At 39.9% G+C, this 19,073-nt stretch overlaps 1 protein-coding gene across 1 annotated transcript in view; it reads right to left on the reverse strand.

The window, feature by feature from the left end:
• Window positions 1–19,073, reverse strand: part of LOC144644597 (ectopic P granules protein 5 homolog) — a 51,963-nt gene that overhangs the window by 27,747 nt on the left and 5,143 nt on the right. The window contains exons 6-20 of the mRNA XM_078504118.1: window positions 17,592–17,714; window positions 15,996–16,116; window positions 14,953–15,098; window positions 13,148–13,374; window positions 11,687–11,730; window positions 10,652–10,707; window positions 10,019–10,139; window positions 9,269–9,437; window positions 8,700–8,888; window positions 7,934–8,100; window positions 7,397–7,542; window positions 6,333–6,473; window positions 5,401–5,565; window positions 4,658–4,807; window positions 259–430 (exon numbers count right to left, since the gene is read on the reverse strand). Of these exons, the coding sequence (XP_078360244.1) occupies window positions 259–430; window positions 4,658–4,807; window positions 5,401–5,565; window positions 6,333–6,473; window positions 7,397–7,542; window positions 7,934–8,100; window positions 8,700–8,888; window positions 9,269–9,437; window positions 10,019–10,139; window positions 10,652–10,707; window positions 11,687–11,730; window positions 13,148–13,374; window positions 14,953–15,098; window positions 15,996–16,116; window positions 17,592–17,714 (2,137 nt within the window). The remainder of the gene's footprint in view (window positions 1–258; window positions 431–4,657; window positions 4,808–5,400; window positions 5,566–6,332; window positions 6,474–7,396; window positions 7,543–7,933; window positions 8,101–8,699; window positions 8,889–9,268; window positions 9,438–10,018; window positions 10,140–10,651; window positions 10,708–11,686; window positions 11,731–13,147; window positions 13,375–14,952; window positions 15,099–15,995; window positions 16,117–17,591; window positions 17,715–19,073) is intronic.

Below are 19,073 nucleotides of genomic sequence, written 5' to 3' on the forward strand. Positions count from 1 at the left end.
TGTTTATGTTTTAAATTTTAAATTTGTTATTTGTAGCTTAATTTGTAAGCCATTTGTTGTAAAGCACACTCAAAAAAGTATTCTGATTATTATGTTTCTTCTTCCCAATGGTGTCCTGGGTATTTGTTGAGTACTGTTCCATTTAATACCCAGTACACGTAATTATTATCGAGTTTACTTACATATTGTAAATGATCTCAGAATTTTTTTTGAGCTTCTTGGAATCACACTTAAAATACAACAGGGACAGCATGCTACCTTGTAACTCCTCCTCATTTGGAAGGTGCTGTGTGAACTGCATGACTGGCATAGGCAGGTCGGCTGGGTGGAGCCTGAGAGTTAACATCACCTCCCACAGCCATTCATACAGCTGCTGCTCATAATTTGGCTGCATCATACGATTGTAGGATGACGTCGCTATCAGTGCCACCTGAAACATTAAAACTTTCCAATTTATTCCATCATCATCATCATCATCGTCATCATTATCATCATTGGAATCCTCCACCGTACACTTTCCCCTCGCCTATCACCAACTTTTTTAAATGGGCAAAAGTAAAAGCAAATTTATTTAAATTGACTTACGTTTTTAGGCATCAGACTATAGTGCAAAACAAAAATGTATGATTGGCGGTGACCAGTTGAAATGGCTAACGGGAAGATCATTATAGCTCGGGGGTGAGGGGAGAGTAGACTTGACGGGGAATACAGCTAAAAAATGTCGTTTTTCGCGATTTGCAGTGACTAGACCGATCACCCATGATCCCCTTATAATCACGATATCACCACTATTTTGGGAAATCGGTAGAGCAGACAAAAAATGCCGCCGAGTTTACACCCGGTGAGCTCCCACCAAATCGCCAAAAAAGAAACAGAGACCATTTACAATATTTTTTTTTTCAATAAGTATGACGTCACAATGTCACGTGGTTACCAAGCAATAAATCATGTCACCTCACCGAGGGCCACCGACTCATGTACTTGTTCAGATAAATACAATTAAGAACTCTAAGAAGGTAGAATAAGTTATGACGAAGGCTAATCGTTGCGAAGAGAAAGAGGACAGGGGAGAGACGACCGTAAAATCGAAGAAGAGCCCCCAACAACAGACAAAGCGAAGAAAGTAAAGACACACCAAAAAACAGACCGTAGAAAAGTATCACACTAGCCAAAACTGCACAACGAGACTCACGGAGAGCGGATGACTGAAAAAAATTATTCAGCCCCTCCCTAGGCGTGAAAGAGTGTAGCGGCGAAAAAAACAGCAATATATCTTATAAGGAAGCTTGCGTGTTGAAGTATCCAAAGAGGAAAATTAAAATAAAAGAAAAATCATTAATGACTAGGAAAAGTTAATGAATGAAGGGAGGGGAAGCGACCAGTTTCACGAATGACAAAGTCAAACTACCAAATGGAACCAGACCACTGAGCGACAATGCAGCAGTTACAACACATCACATTCTAATACCAAGCTAATGCAACTGATAATTTTGCTTGTTAAGCATTTTTTGCTTTTTCTGCATATTTGGAAGTCGAGAAACCGCCATTTTCAAATACGAAAAAAAATTCGTAGAAAAATCAAAACTGAGCCGATTTCAATCTTTTTCCACGACATTAAAGCCCTATAGTTTTCATGTAATGCTGATGTACTTTTGCTTGTGCGCAATGTAACGAATACCGCGACCAAACTAAATTTTTACAATTTAATATCTTGACATTTTAAGCTGTTTCTTCCAAGAAATACATACCTCGAGATTTAGTATTTTTTGTTTCAAGCTCTAAAAAAGTGAAATATGAATCCAAGATTTTCGATCTTATCTCTTGAAGGTGGAACCCACAAAAGCGGAAAACATACGAAACAAAAAGGACAGACTGCCAAACATTTAGAAAGATAAAGACAGTTCTAACTAATTTTGAAAGCAGCAAGTAAAAGAGCAAAGCAAAAAAAAGATTTGAATGATACAAACCAATGTTTGTGAAGGTCGACTTTTCCCTCTGTTTTTGTTCGAAATAAGCCGTGGTGAAGGTTGACTTTCCCCTCAGTTTTGTGGTTGAATTACGCCGTTCCCAGTCTACATCGATTCAGGTGAGTCACACGTTAATTGCTCTTAAGTAACCTTTTGCTTTATAACTTATAACGGTAAAGACCAAGTAATCAAACAATCGTATCTATTTAAGTAGTCGGTGCACACAGATCTCTTCGCGACAAGATTCTCTCGCCACCATGCCATATCAGCTAGCGTGTTCTCGACGCAATAGTCTACAGCTGCCCAGCTCATCAGATTAGTTACACCTTTATAGACAGCACGAGAGCGTAAAGCGTCCAGCTACACCTCAGTACCTCAAAATGGCCGCGAAAAGAAGTATACACCTCCCGCAGTTACGTAGTGCAGCGGTCGCACAAAGACGAGAACGGAAGAGAAAAGAACAATTCACCACAAAAAAAGTAATAAAGCTGAGTGAATAAAAGGGAAGGAGCGAGATTCATGAGAATTCACTGCCATCCGTCGCAATCAGTACTCTCCACAACATCAAGATCTTCATTTGTTCGCGCGAAATATGATTGTCGAGCGCAATAGTGCTACTCGCCAAAAAACACGCGTAGTAGAAAGTGAACGGTAGGGAAAATGTCAAGGAAAGCATAAAAATACAAAAGATAGATTTATGTGGCAAATATTAAAACGTGAGCCTCAGTTTTTCAAAAAGGATCTCTCGCTTGTTAATCCCCAGGAAAATGAGGAAAAAAAAACGGTCACGCGTGCGTAAAAAATAAGCTGAGAGAGGGGGGGGGGGGGGCAAGGAGGGAAGGAGGGAGTGGACCAGACCAAGCTATCCCAAGCAGAACGTCACAATAAAAGCAGCCAACGGTAGCAACAAGAAACAAAAAAAGCCGAAGAAAATCGAAAGCATGTCACCTATGTTGTGCACAAAAGAGAGGAACACCGATGGCGAGAAAAAGGAGGGGGGGGGGAGAGCAGCCCAAAAATCAAAGGCCCAACATATAAGATAAAAGAAAAGGCGGTGAGCAAAGAAACCATGTCAGTAGTAAAGACTAGAGTGTAAGTAGAGAGAGACAAGGAGGAGACCCAAGATAGGAGGGCACCCACGCGGAACGGGAAAAGAGGTAGTGCCCAAGCTAGAGGTTGTTGGAGAAAAGGGAGATTAGACTTTAGCACGCAAAAGAAAATAAGTGGAGGACTGGTGTGGGACGCGCCCAGACGACCCAAAAAGAAGAAACGGGGAGTGAGGGGACCCCGAGGAGGGAGAGAAGGAGCGAGAGCCAGAAGAAAGGCGGGAAAAAAGCAGAAGGGTAAGAGTGTGCAGCTGTCGGGGAACCGGAGACGGCAGTTGTACTCCGAGCCCACACAGACACAAGAGTCCGACGACGGACAGGACGTTGTAGTGGAGTTGGCGCACAACAAAGCAAAAGTTGCGGGAAAAGGTAGACAGAGGAAGGAAAAGGGAGAAGAGGAGCAGTACACGAAGAAAAACAAGCGCGACCAAGAAGAAAACAAAAGAAAGAAGGCACGGCAAACCACAAGCAGACAAAAAAAGCTGGAGAGTTTGACGAGAGGGGGTGCGCATGCCATGTGCCACACCCAAAAGCGACGAGAAGACGACCGCAGTGCCTCGGTAGCCCGAACAAAAAGCACACAGACAGCCGGCCAGTCGGACAAACAAGTAAACAAAGAGGATGTGGTTAGAGAAAGAGAGAAGCAACTCTGTGCCAAGCGCCAAGCCACAACCGAACAGTGAAGCATCCGCGCACAGCAACGAGAAACGAATGGAACAACTCAGAACGATAAAGTACTAACAGTCGGCTGGTAGACCAAAGGTAAACGAGAGAAAAAAAGCAAGAAAGGGAGAAGAAAAAACGAGAAAACCAAGGAAAAAAAACACAAAAAAAACCAGAGGAAAAAAAAAAAAAACCAGTAAGAGTGATTCTTTTTACATAGGCGGGCCAAGATCACATGCCGCACTATAGTCAGGGGGAATACAGAGCGACTCTGTCAGCCCCGCCCACCATAGTTATTTGTCGAAGAAAACAAAAAACATGCAATAAAGATAATATTATCGGAGGACAGTAGTAAGTACAAGAAGATCAAAGAAAGAATTCTGCGATAGAGAGGAGGGGGAAGGAGAGGAAGAAAGAGAAAGGACAGCTGCCCCCGCACGCCAGGTAAAGCAGCCAGAGGCGGAAAAAAACAGAGAACAACACACCAGGAAGAGAAGGGCAACAGAGGGAAACAAGGAGAAAGAGGGGAAGGCGAGAGGGGAAGGGACGAGGGGAGCGAAAGGAGGCCGAGGAAGGGAGGACGAGGGGAGGCGAGGGAGGCGCAATCATCATCTCATCATCATCGTCATCATCATCATCATCATCATCATCATCATCATCATCAATAAGTTCTTGAAATTTGTGCCTAGTTACATAGTATTACATGAGATGCAAGAAATAAATCTAGCTATTTAACAACATTAATTCCTAACAGAGATATGTTTGTGGATATGTATTTCTTGAACTTTCACTACATTACTTTTTGTCTACGCAACAGAGACCCACCAATGCTTGGTTTGTATCTGGCTACATAACAGGAAATATTCTAAATACATTTAAAAGGATTAATGAATTCAAACTCTCCTCCAAATTATAACACACCTGCTTAAGGAGTCCACTGTCTTCCTTAAAAGCTTCATGTGCTATTCCTCCAGGCAGGTTGGGTAAACGTAATGCTGATACTTCAACAAGTGACACTGCTAGTGCTCGGTGCCAACAGTGATGTAAGAACAGCTTATCACTCTCTCCAGGCTATCAAGGGAAACAAACATTAGGTGCTTCCCCATCAAAAAATGGGAGGCGTGGTGACTTAATGGGGGTGTGGACAAAACATGAGGAAGGCCATGGCCTACCTTATAGCCTATCCTATGGCTTACAGGTGGTCACGTTTAAAATTTTTTTTTGAGTAACACAAAGAAGAGCCATTATTTATGTTGTTAAGTTTTCTTTGTTTATTTCAGACATGTTTTGTCTCCAACGAGACTTCTTCAGGGAATAATAATGTTACAACTATTGAGCAGCATATAAAACCAAATGAAGAATAAGTTCCATCCCATCTGTTAAGACCATGAGGTTCAAGTGTATTACCTACACAAATTAAATATGCCTCTCTGGCTTTACGAATGCTGTCCCTGTTTGACTTTATGAGTTCCAGAAGGATCATTTTGAGGTTCTTTTTAATGCTTAGCAATAGCAAAAATCCTAGTGGTCTGAAATGGCAGTGGGTTGATTAAAAGTAGTCAAAGCATTCTGATTCAAATTTTTGGAATTTATTTTCATGCCACTTACATTAAGCTTGATTAATAAAAACAGTATTTTGAATTTCATAATTAAATTTTGTATACCTCTCCTATGTGTCCCCAGTTTAAGTTGGAAATGATATAGCGTGCTAGCTGGTGTTCTGGAGAAGATAAGTCAGCCTTCAGCAGCCAGGATATGATGCAGTCCATGTTTTTGTATGTTGGATGCCATAGATGAATTGATAAGCCACTGAACAGGTAAACACAAGCCTGGCAAAAAAATAATAATAAAACATAAACAGAGAGAAATGAATTATTGTCAGGGATAAATAAAAAATATAACATGTACACTAACATTCACATTCATCAATGTTTTGCCCAACATAGTCATACAATTGGAAACTGATAAAGGTCAGGGCCAACATGTTCACACATGATCAACCCTCCAAGATTATTTTCTTTCTTAGTGGCCATTTGGTCACTGACTGCTCAAGTTTGGTCGCCAGTGAAAAATTTTAGTCGCTAAATAAAGCTCATGCTTCCAATCCCTCTTCTCAAATTTTAGTTGCCAGACTGGTGACTTCAGTTCCAATTTAGTCGCCATGACGACTGAAATCGTCTTAAATTGGAGGTTTGAAGATGGAAAGAGCAAAAGGTAAAGATCCAAAATGAAGGACTGTGGCAAAGAGGAAGCATCAGTTCATCTGTTGTGTCCAGAGTGAGACCTACGATGATACATACTGGGCAAACAGTATGTCAGTGGCAAGTGCCTGTGAGAACTTTCTTTCCAGCATACTTAGATCTCTGAGGAACTGCCAGGACGATTATACACAAAAATTTTCCCAATACAATAATTAACTGTCTTTTGAAAGCTTGTACAATGTATGATATAACCTAGTTTCAATTTCAATTCCTGTCCATTTTTTATAACACATTTTTTTTTTGTTACCCTACATTAAAACCTCCTTACTTCCTGATCCAGGAATAAATTCAGATTACTAGCAGAAATTTTATCAAGCATCTGAACAAAGCGTTACCTTTCCAATAGTATCAAGAGATGCATTGACATTCTCAAGCAAAACTGATATCACAAAAGGATGACAGCTAGAGATGGTTCCTAGAAGATATCTTCCAGTCTTAGAGGATGACTCCCTGGTTTGACTTGCAATGAATGAAACCTGTAATGACAAAAGTAGAATCACTTGATTTCTGAGAATTCCATTAAAAAATTATTTATTAATATCCTTTAACTTATCCCCATGTCGGGATTACTTTACTCCCAACTAGTTTATGTACTGCTGACATGCATGTTAGCTTAGTTGGTAAAGCAACGGACTACGGAAGAGGTCTCGGGCAGCCAGACCAGACCAATACAGGGCGAGGAGGGTGCGCGATGACGCAAATGGAACATCAGTTCGGAAAGGAGAAAAACAGTAGGCCCGGTCTCCTGCATCTTCACTGTTCAGGTCAGCAGGGGACGTTAAAGAACTCACACACTTAAATTGCAAAGAGTAGGGCATGGAGTTCCTGGTGTTGTGGCCTGGCCTCTGGATTTGCTCATTCTTGAAACTCTTACTGCAGTCTGGTCAAATCCTCTGCAAAGTGTTGTGAAGGGCATTATGCATATGGAAATGTGCTTTCATCATCATCATCATCATCATCATCATCATCATCATCACCACCACCACCAAAACCACGACCACAACCACCACCACCACCACCACCACCGTCTTCTTCGTCCGAAGTCATCATCCTCATCATCTTTAGGTAGGATGGGCCAACCTAGAGTATTGCTACTCTCCCTGGATGGGGTGCTAGTCCATCACAGGATACTCCCATCTTTCTTTCAGGTTGCCCCGGGGGGCCCAACAATTTACTGGTACCCATTTATACTCCTTGAGTGGAGGGAGGCACTGGGAGAGTGAAGAGTCTTCTCATGCAAGAACACAACACAGTGGCCAGCCCCTGCTAGGGCTCAAACCCAGAACCTTCAATCTGGCATCCAGCACACTAACCATTAAGTCACCATGCCTCCCGCACATCAGGGTTCCAATGCAATATGTAAGAAAATGTACTCAAAAGGAATATTCTGTTTCCAAACCTTGTAAACCTCTGTTGTGATTGCTTCAATTAAGTCCCTCTCCTTGCCATCTCTTGATGTGGCTATGTTAGCAAAAGTAGTCAGCAAGAAGATAGCTTCAGACTGTGACATTCTGGCAAGCTGGTCGGTAAATTCCCCCTGACGACCTGCAGTGTGTAAGAAGAACAATGTGTGTCACGATTGTCACTTAGAAAGCCCTGCCAGGGGGGCTTCCATGTAGCTTGTCTAAATTTAAAAATGCACCTTGTTGCTGCTTTATTAAACTACGCCTCGCTGTGGGTAGTAAAATTGAAAAAAATTCCAAAAGGATTGTCTTTTGTCGTGATGTTGTTTTATGTGCTGCCGCTACTTTTTTGGGCCATATTGCTTGTCGGAATTTACCCTAGCAGGGCCTCACTTAACTTAGGTGACAACAGCTAAGCGATTTACTATGTTAATTAAGTACGACACGGCACGGCACGGCACGGCACAGCACGGCACGGCACGGCACTGTTAGGAATGATTAGCCCTTATAGCAGTGTTTTAAATTGTACATACTTTGCAACACCTCTCTCCAATCATCCCTAAAAGAATCCTCTTTCTGAATGGTTGCCACAGAGTCAAGTTTGGTGACATCTACATGAAGTGCCCAAAACAGCTTCCAGAGTGTTTCAGTTGAGACACTACCAAAGGGCATGTCAGCTAAAAACTGCCAAGCACCAAGTCTACAACAAAAATGTTCACTTGAAAATGTTACAAACACATTAAAAAGTGCACATTAATTTATTACTATGTACATTTTTAGTTTATAGGTCTGGACCGTAGGACTTTAGAATGTTAGGGTTAAGTACCACTGATAAAAGTAGGGGTGGTGAATGGTCCTTCAAAAAATGCGTGTCTCACAAAATTTTAGCCAAATTTCAGGGCTCTTTGTCTCAAATTTTTCATTGATGCCTTCTCTGAGTCTCGATTTCTTTTGCAAGGCTAGAAAGGTCTCAGGCTCGCAGTAAAATATTAGTCTCGCCATCTTGCAAAGTCTCTCATTTACCATGCCACACCCCTAAAAGTATAAACCTGATTGAGAAAGCATTGACTTAAAATTGCATTAAGCCACAGACAATGTGACATTTTAAAAAACTGAATTTGCATGTCAATAATTATGGCATTTGACGATCACAGCTCTGTGATAATCACGTTCAATGCTTTAGTGCATGTACACACAGGCGCGAAGGAGTGCCAAATAATCTTACTTGCCTTATATCTACCCACACCCACCCTGTTTAAATTGAATAGGATGGATCTACATTTTAAGGCCTGTTAGTACCTGTGCGCAGATATGATCTGATGTGCAGCTCGGAGAAAGAACTGATCAACTTCTACTTGAAGCCTTTGTAATGAGTATTGATTGCCAGAGAAGACAGAATCTGGAACAGTGTTGTTAGAATCTCCACAGACATTTACTCTCCAGCTTCTGTAATCTGACCAGTGATCCAACACATACTGAACAATCTGCCTGGAATATATTATAATATAATCAGTATTTAATTACACCAGGAGGGGGGGGGGGGGGGGCGAGGATCATAGAAATGAGGTCTGTCAATAGCGATGTTCTCACAACTTGCAACACGAACAATTCACTATCTATGTAGTCAGCGGTTTTTGGATGATGATGTACATGTAGCAGGCCATCTTTTCCCGCGAAATGGAAGCTATAGCAACCACGACTACGATGCCGTGGATTTAGTGATTGTAGAGGGGTCACAACGTAACTATACACTGATTTTAACCCACAATTAGGGAGTTGTCAAAAAAGGTTAAACAAATCTTTCAGTCAATTTTACTGGCAGTATCCTGAAATAAAATTTATGATCCTACCTTACAAATGGCAAATACCTGATAGTCCTTCCCACTCTCTTAACAAATGCCCTATAGCGCACTTTTTCATAGGTGCGGAAAGCACTTCCCATCACATACACAATGCAGGATGCAAATGCCAACATTCTCATTATGTCACGGCTTGTCGTGTGTTCTACATGGTAATGTGATTCAATCAAGCAATCATCTGAAAAATAAATTAAATGGTAAATTTCGATCCTTTTTGATTGAAATTATTTGTGTTGCCACATGATTAACAGCAGGAAAAAATGCAATCATCGGTGGGGTTTTAAACTTCAGAGTTTGTATGTTATTGATTTAAGGCACAGTAATTTGTCAGGCTTAGGCAGCTCAAACTTTGCTAGGTTTTTGACCTGAGACCACTCTCTACTGCTGGTAACCTGAAAAATTTGTTGGGGGGGGGGGGGGGTGTTGTCCTTACCAGCATCTCAACTGAGGGGGCAGCGGGGGAGGGATGTAGCAGTAGTCCTGCTTGCTCTAAGCTACAGAAACTGGGAGGGGGCCCTGAGAGGGCAGGCTACTTTTAAGTAAGCTAAGCACTATTAAAGACCTTTTGGCTATTTTAAACATATGGTACATGTATATGCTAGTTAAAACAATAAATAAATCAATGAAATTAATTTATAAGCTTTTTGATGAGATTCAACATGATACAAGCCAAGCAGAAATTAATGAAAAACTGTCCAATTTGAAATTGAATTATTTAGTTAACATTCTTAAATATTAGGATAAATTGTTTGGGCTTACTGGGAATGTTGGGGTCCATTTTAAGAAGGTGCTTGAAAATTGCATCAAAAGGAAACTGCGAGAATAACGCTATGAGATCATTCTCTTGAATCAACATCCAGCTGGTTTCTGGATCCTCATCCTAATAAAAGAGAATGGAAGGTTTTAACATTAAAACTGTTTAGAGTAAGTATAGTTTTCTTATTTAAAATGATATTTAGTAATTGTCAACTATATAGTATTTGGACTAAGGGGAGTATAATTTGTGGAGTACAAAGGAGAACACAGAAACAGACTCTTGACAATCACTGTAAAATTTGATAAGATAACTAAAGGCCCATACGTTGAATCACTACAAGTTACTACACAAATCACCCCGGGAGGGGGGGGGGGTGAAATGGTTTAATCCGGCCTTTTTTTTTTTTTTTTTTTTTTTTTTTTTTTTTTTTTTTTTTTTTTTTTTCTCTTTCCCCCCCCCCCTCTTCTTTAAAGGTTATATTTCAAAATCGTGAGCCAAAAGTGAAGTAATTCTAAGAAAAAATCAACTAAAAAATCGTGTGTGTCCCTGTTTTACCATTCAATAAGAGGATAAATGTAGAGCTCACTCTTAAAGCAAGTAAATTAATGTACTGTCAGTAGTAAGTTCATACTAACCTCTAATGACTCTCCATCATCATCCACAATAGTCCAGCTTATTGATCTCACAGCAGCTGTAAACAAATTTCAACACTTTTTAATGATAATGATATTATATATTTAAAATCAACTTCATCAACATGGTGGGTTGTTCTCTCTGACCAGTAAAGGACTGCCACAGTCAAGATCAACCAAACTTGAGACAGAACTTTACAGAAGGCTGATGATTCTTTCTTGCTACACATTCACATCTTATAAACATCTGCAGCTTGTATTGCAATTACTTGGGCGTTGACAAAACCTGGATCAGATGGCGGACTGGATCGGATCGCAGATCGGATCGCGGATCGGATCGGATCGTGGATCGGATCGCGGATCGGATCACGGACCGGATAACGGACCGGATCACGGACCGGATCACGGATCGGATCGTACGTTTCATTGTCTCGATTGGGGCAAGAAAATTCATAATACGCTGTTCCACGTTCCGCTGTTACGCCGACATTTATACCTGGGAGGAGACAACCATTTTATTTTTTTATTTTTTTTTCGTGATCCGATCCGTGATCCGATCCGTGATCCGGTCCGTCGATGCGATCCGATCCAGATTTTGTCAACGCCCTCAATGGAGGTGTTGTGGTAATTTTTGTTACTTAACTTATGGTTATTCTAAAGAATAAGATAAGTGCCAAAATATTATTTTTGACTAGTTTAGTCCGTGAATTTCTGGAGGGATGCTCGGAGGTGAATAGCAAAGGATATTTGGACTTTGATTAGCCAATAAGCGTGTGCCGAAAACGCTATCAACTGTTTTTATTAGTATATACTAATAAAATTGTAGAGGCGCGGTGGCCTATGGTTAGCGCGCTCCACGGCCCGGTGGGGGGGGGGGGTTTCCTCCTGGGGGCGGGGTATACTAATGTGCACTAGTGGCACGACACCAGCTTCATGCATAATGGAACAGGTTTTAATAGTACCAAACAACATGATCCCATTTCTGTACTTTGCCAGAATTAATTTATAAGATGCATGCATGCATGGAGAATACTGTACCTTGTTTTCCCAGTGAAAGTTTTTGCAGAAATCCTTCTCTTTCTCTGCAATAATAGCAAACATAATGATTGTAAGGTGGAGGTAATAATTATTAAAAGTACAATTTGGTAGCACCATAAATAGAGCCCCATAACCACGAAATTATAAGGAGAATCATTATACATAACAGTAGGAAAACACACACGCGGTGCGCGCGCGGCGTTTTTTTTTTTTTTTCCCTTGGGGGGGGGGGGAATAGGAAAACCATGCATTTGATTTTTATGGTCATCATGGCCAGCAGCATTGTTCACAGGCATGCGTGGCACCATTGCACAAGATGGCATCATACTCCAGAAATAGGTTAAAGATTATTGTCAGCTTACACCTCTGACATTAGACATTCGTGTTATTATCAATTGACAGCTGTCAAACCAAGGTATCTGCTGACCAGTATCACATGTCTATATTGCGACACAGGTTTAGAGCTCATCAAGGTCACCTGTTTTTTTAAGTTGACCACCAACCAGGTAATGGTTTTTTCCCGTTGGATCGTGGCATGGGCTCAAGTCTTAATTTTTTTCTGCCTATGGCCAGTAAATTCAAATTAAAATAAATGGCAAAGAGAATAGCCGGAGAGCTCCACTTTTAGGCTTGGCTAAATCTATGAGTATTATTGAAATGTATTTAGGCCACCCAATTAATGCTAAAATTAATGCTGTACATAAACTTCAAAATGCACTGTCAGTAGCATTCTATCAACCTACTTAAAAATTAATAATATTAACTTTCTTCATTGTGTAGCAAGGCTACAGACGTTGAGCGGTTCTGTGAGTCACATACAGGTACCAGTGAGAAAAAAAAAAAGATTTAGCATCCAAGGCAGTACCAAATTGCTGTTTATCAAGAGAAGGTGTTCATTGGAGACATTGGCATTTTAAGCATTTAAAAGTAAGCCAAACTACAAATATCAATTAACTAAGTCTTCAAATGGGAGATTCTATACAGTGTTGCTTATATGGAAGAAGAGGTTACCATACTAAATCTAATCATGGCCTTTTGATGGTATTTCTAAAAAAATATGATGTTAATATATCAACTAAGACATACCGTAAAATTCCGGTTATAAGCCCCCCCCCCCCCCGGTTATAGGCCCATCTACCTTAAAACAAAAAAATACATCCGGTTATAAGCCCCCCTCTGCTAAATGATGGTACTGAACAGGGCTAAGGATGCTTTATTATGTGTTTTTAACCTTAAAAACGTATTTCGATCAACACTCCCTGATGGCTCGTTTCGAAACGTTTTTTTTATTCCGCTTATAAGCCCTCCCAGATATATGCCCCTCCGCTTATATGCCCACCCAAAACCCCTTACGAAGTTGTATAAGCCCAGGGCTTATAACCGGAATTCTACGGTATATAAATTGTTATCTTCAGACTATTGTTTGAAAAAATTCTGCAATTATTTGAAAACATTTATTACCTGACAGGCTGCAGAACTGCTGCTAACATGGCAACAAAGTGATGTACCAGAGGATTGTCCCAGTAATACGGCTCATCTACCACATTGTACCCCTGAACTTTGAACTGCGGCACAGGAAACTGAATGAAGTGCGCAATTTTACTCGTGAATCCAGGTGGACATCTCAGCATGTGATTTAACAGGAATACAAGATCTGCTAATGAAGCTACACGTAACAGAACAGCAACCTGATGAAAAGGAAAAACATAGTCATGTACATCCTACTGCAGTGCTGCGGGTCACAACTGTTGCCAGTTGACAAAGTTTTTTATTCTATTTGACAACCTTTTGGTATCTTCTCAGACAAATAACTTTTGTTGCCCCCGCAGGGTTTGGCCCAGAGGCCAAAACCCGAGGAGGCACCCTAGGACTCCCCGCGTGTATACATACAAGGACAAAGAATATTTGTTGAAAAAGTAAGAAATGTGTTTGTAATGGGCGAAGCGTTCTCGATTTGACAAAACTAGGCGCGCACGGTCGTGACGGGTAATATTTTAGCAAGCGCGCACGGTGGTGTCGGGTACTTGCAACCACGAGGTCGCGTTTGGTCACCTTCGCGTTTCGAGCTTCGCCATCTGCTAGCAGCGTTTTGTTTTCCGGTTTTGGCCTACGCGTGTTCACAGATTTGTTCGAGCGGTTTCTCTGCTTTGGTTGTGTTAAGTGATATTTGAAGCAAATGTTAGTAATACGTCGAAAGATTTCGAGCAATTGTTTCGTGTTCTTGGCTACGTGCCGGCACCTATGTTCCAAGCGTTACATTTAGGTTTGCGGAGGTTTGTTGTATCGTATACATCTTAAAGTTACAAGAGTAATAAACAAACGCGTGAACTTTTCATTAGTACAAGGTACAACGTATTCGTATCCTACAAACTGTCAATTATTTGATCCAAAGAGTGGGTTTTTTCTCGATTTAAATGTGCTTTTTTACTGTGGAATTTTTAGGTTTTTGGCCTGGAAATTATTTAATTTATTTTGAATGTTATAAGCGGGAATAGCGTTTGTCATCACGAATAATTGTATTTTATTTCCGCTAGGTGTATTTCCGCGCGCTAGGTATTATCGACGAACTTTGAATTTTTTGGACGCACGTGTCACAAAAAGAAATCCGCATGACACAGTAAAAAAGAAGCCTAATTGTGCAGTCCATCGGCATTAATAATTAAAGGCGACAAAAAACAAATTATAAAAAGGCGGGGGCAGCTTTATAGTGAGAACTATTACTAGTTTAAATTAGCCAATCAAGATGCTAGAAAGCGATAGGAGGAGATGACAGCTGAAAGAAACTGAACATGATACTTGATAACTCTAGTTCTTGGACTTTGAATGACCATTCAAACAAAAGGCCATAAAAAATTTTCAAAACTTGATTAGAAAAACTTTCAAGTGGCAATGATATGATGCGCACTGGTCACTTTAAACATTGAGAGGTGAGAGCTGAGAAGTGTACATGTCAAAATAGGTACAGAGTAAAGCAAAGGATTCAAAGAATATACATGTACTGTTACCGTACAGTACCGCTCAAAAGCAGTTGTAAGTTGAAAATAATCCCTTGCATCTCAATCCTCGCATTAAATAACTCAAACAAGATTCTTGAAAAATTCTCGAGCTACCTGACTTACTGACAGCACGTTATTGTCACCATGTGGGTTAGTATCTTAATTTTAAAAATGTGCCAAAAAATATACAAAAGGTGTGTTCAAGACATGCCTCCAAGGGATTGAGTAAGTACTAATTATCACTTAGCATCTGTGAAAAAATGAACATACCAATTGTTCCATCCAGCCATTCATGATCGTTACAAACTCTTCATCTTGAATTGGTTGTCGCACAAACATGAACAATACACTGATACAGTCACGCAACTTCTGAATCTCAGCTTGCACTTCTTGGTTCAGTTCAACTGGGCACAGCTCTGACACAATATTAGTAAAACAATAATAACTAATTAATAATGATGATGATGAGGAACGAGTAAGTGTGTATGGGAGTCTTGTGGTGAGTGAGGTCATAAACAAGGTCCCCCATTCACCAAGAGTCTCCCACCGTACAGTGGTTAGAGAGTGGTTAAATGTATTGTTATTACTGATTATACATCTAATAGGGAGACCCTATTCGGTGGGAACGGCGGAATGACCAAATAGTATTTAGTAGTATTGCCAAAATCAACAAATTGTTAGCCTGTGTAGCAGGCGTCGAAATGGGAGGGAAGAGGGGGTTTGGGAAAGAGAGAGAAACAGAAAAAATGGAGGGGAAGTGGGGTAAGAAGGGGAGGGATGCCTGCTCTAAGAACCCCCTTTTGTACATTTCTGCGGCCAGATGGCGGCCGTAAAATTCTGATTGGCTAAAATGCAAGTTTCCCTCCCTTCCTGCTTCCTCTTTTATCCCTCTCCCTCCCCCTCCCCTTTTTACGCCTGCCACACAGGCTAACAAATTGCTTAAAGCTAACCGCAAGCAAATCAGAGTGAAGGCTAATCACAAGCAAACTAGGGTGTAGCTAACCGCAAGCAAACCGAAGTGAAAACTAACAAATTAGAGTGACAGCTAACTGCTGCAAGGTCGAAGCTAGAGTGAAGGCTAACCGCAAGCAAACTAGCAACAATCTGTATGTTCTGCCATCCCGCCGCCTATGCCCACCCCATTTACAGTATAGACAGAAAGTTGAGAATATTGATCAAGGTCATAGAGTGAAATTTACATGTACTCCGCCTTTAAATATGACTCATATTGGTAATCCCACACATTATTTTTTATATAATTTATTAAAAAAGATTTTATGACCACTGTCAAGACAGACAATGTTTTCTCTCACCTGTGACAAGTGTCTCTGTTGTAACATTCCCTAAAATAGATGACTGGTGCAGCATATCATAGATGTACGTGTCAATATGAAGTCGAGCAAGCTGACATGTATACTTTTGTAAAGCTAGAGTCTAAAGAGATAGAGAAAATATTTTATTATAGAAACAGTACACTGTAATGAATAATTTTCAAAAATTAAGAGCAAAACAGTTACACAATTTGATAATACAGTGTATTGGTATAATGAGGTAAATATGTTTTATTAGTACATAAAAAAAAACCTATTATTTCAGGGTAGACACAGTTACTGGTGTTCCAACAGCCTATATAGTGTGGCCCTTGAATAGATGAACAAACAGAAAACTTGTTACAGATCCCAACTAGTGGGAGTCTGACTAGTTGGCAGGGTTTGAGGATTTGAACCTGTGACCCCAGTGCCCTAACTACTAGCATGTACCGCCCCCTCAAATACATTGCGCAGCTTACCAGTACTTTATACCATGCCATAGAAAATACAGCCAATCAGAATACAGGAAAGCCGTTGTATATCCGACGGTATTCAACCCAACCTTCCCATAGTGCGCTGCGACTGTATTCTCGACGAAATTTAGTAAGCGTATTTTCTATGGCATGGTATAAAATAGTTACACAACACTTTCTCGTGGTATACTATGGAATATCCCACTTGTCACTTGTATTTTCTTGGCATACATGTTGCAGTTAAATTTTGATCTTAGTTAATTTTTTTATTTTAACTAGTTAGTTTTTTTCTAACTAGTTTTTTTATTATTATTCTAGATTAATAAGTAGAAAAAGTAGAACACCTCCCCCCTTGATATCTCATACCCCCCCCCATCCTTACTAACCCTCCCCTACTATCTGCTACTATCCCCCTCCCGTAAGTACTATTATATTTTTTTTCTTTTTACTAACCTGCACTGGATTTGAACTCTCAACCTCTGGATTTGCTGTCCAACCCCTTATCCACTGTGCCACGTAGGAAACGTTGGGTGAACCACTATTTTTTAAAATATATGATACCCTAACCCTAACCCCATTATTTAACTAGTTAAAAAAAATCAACTAGTTAGAAAAAACTAACTAGTTAAAATAAAAAATTAACTGAGATCACAAATTAACTGCAACATACACACTCGCCTAAAGGCTCGTGTGTATACCGAGAAAATACAAGTGACTCGTGGGATATTCCATAGTATACCACTCGAAAGCGTTGCATAACTAGTATTTATACCATGCCATAGAAAATACAGCCAATCAGGAAACTTTCCGATCCTGCAACTGCGACCTTATTCTGGACGAAATTTAGTAAGCATTTTTTGCATGGCATGGTATAAAAAAGTTACACAACACTTTCTCGTGCTATACTATCATAATGGAATATCCCACTTGTCACTTGTATTTTCTTGGTATACACACAAGCCTTCGACTTGTGGGATATTCCATAGTATGCCACTCTAAAGCATTGCATAACTAGTATGTATTCATTATAACAAAGTTAAATACACCCAGGCCCATCATCTTAACTTGGAAAAAAACATTTCTAGGGAGACAGGGGGAGGAAATTAATTTACCATGCACAGCATACCTCATGTAGAGCCTTGTGAAGTTTCTCCAGCATGTTCTCAATCTCTCCAGGGGCACCAGGGTTTAACTCAACTTGCTGGTAGGTGTGGTTATGGGTCACATTAACCAGGTCAAGACATTTACCCTACAAGTGTGATGTACATGTACAGTCAACATTAAGAAACTCACCAATGAATGCTGCCACTAATCTCAAAAATAAATGTCTTTGAATATTAGTTGCTTAACATATATAATAAAACTTTATTTATCCTCGAATTTAATATAGCTAAGACAAGCTAGTTTCTTCGAGAAACAAGTGAAATATATATTAAAATATAAAAATAAAATAAGTAAAATAGAAATAATGCCATGCTATTATGCCATCATGTCATGTCATGTCATGTCATAAATCATGTCATGTCATGTCATGTCATAAATCAATCATGTCACACCACTAGACTTTATATCAGAGTTAGTACTGGTACCGGTAAGCACCAACACTAATTTGACATCTGGCTCTTTTGTTCCCCAGGAGACTTTCCTTATCTACTGCAGACAGGGGAACAAGTGCTAGTTGATGGCGCGATCACTTCTACGAGAAGTGACTGAGCCTGCGGTTTTTGTCCCAGAAGTTGCTAAGCGACATGACATATATATATATATATATTTTGCTTGCGCAATTGCTTCTGGAGTACTCGTGGGCCAACACGCTAGTTTTGGATTGGATGAGATAATTCGGAAACTCTTCGAGTGCTTCAACAAAGATTTCCCAAAACTGGCACTTATATACATGTATATTTCCCCTGACTGTAATGCCTCATGAATTATTTAAATATACTTATTTTATCTCCTATGTTTCTTAGCAATGCAAGCACAGCTCACAATGTGTATAACAAAATAATCTGATTTATTGCTTAGTACACTGTTTTGCACGCAGCATTAATTTTATAACAATATTTTTTGCAACATATCTTTAATTTAAAAATAGACAAGTAAACAGGGTAAGACATTGTAAAATATTAAAAAGCGATCTCTGGTTAAAAATATGATGAAAATGAGCTTTCGAATACCAGTCTGTAGTCTTTGACAAGTAATGAATAAAAAGCGCGAACGTTAAAATATATACTATAAAAAGTGTGAAAAAGCAAAATTATAATAAAAACAATAAAAATGTTTGTGTGCGGGTAAAAATGCAAATGAAAGGTTCAAAATAAAATTAAATATTGTCTTGGTAATTGTTTCGCATTACTGTCAGCATGGTTCGTAACTACTGTATGCCAGGATTCCAAAGTTTTTCTAAGTCGATGGAATGGTCGATCAAGGACCATTCCAAAAGATCGCTTTTTAATATTTTACAATATCTTTAGGTATACTTAATTTTGAGTCTTTCCAAAACAACATGTTTTTCAGTAGGTGTAGAGTTATGTAGACATCTAGGACTCCCTTATTTAGGGAGGAAAACTGTGTGTCACATGACCAAGCAAGCAGTGTGCTTGAGTGTATG

The sequence above is a fragment of the Oculina patagonica genome, chromosome 2 (assembly GCF_052425735.1).
Source record: "Oculina patagonica isolate OP01 chromosome 2, crgOcupat, whole genome shotgun sequence".
NCBI classification, from domain to species: domain Eukaryota; kingdom Metazoa; phylum Cnidaria; class Anthozoa; order Scleractinia; family Oculinidae; genus Oculina; species Oculina patagonica.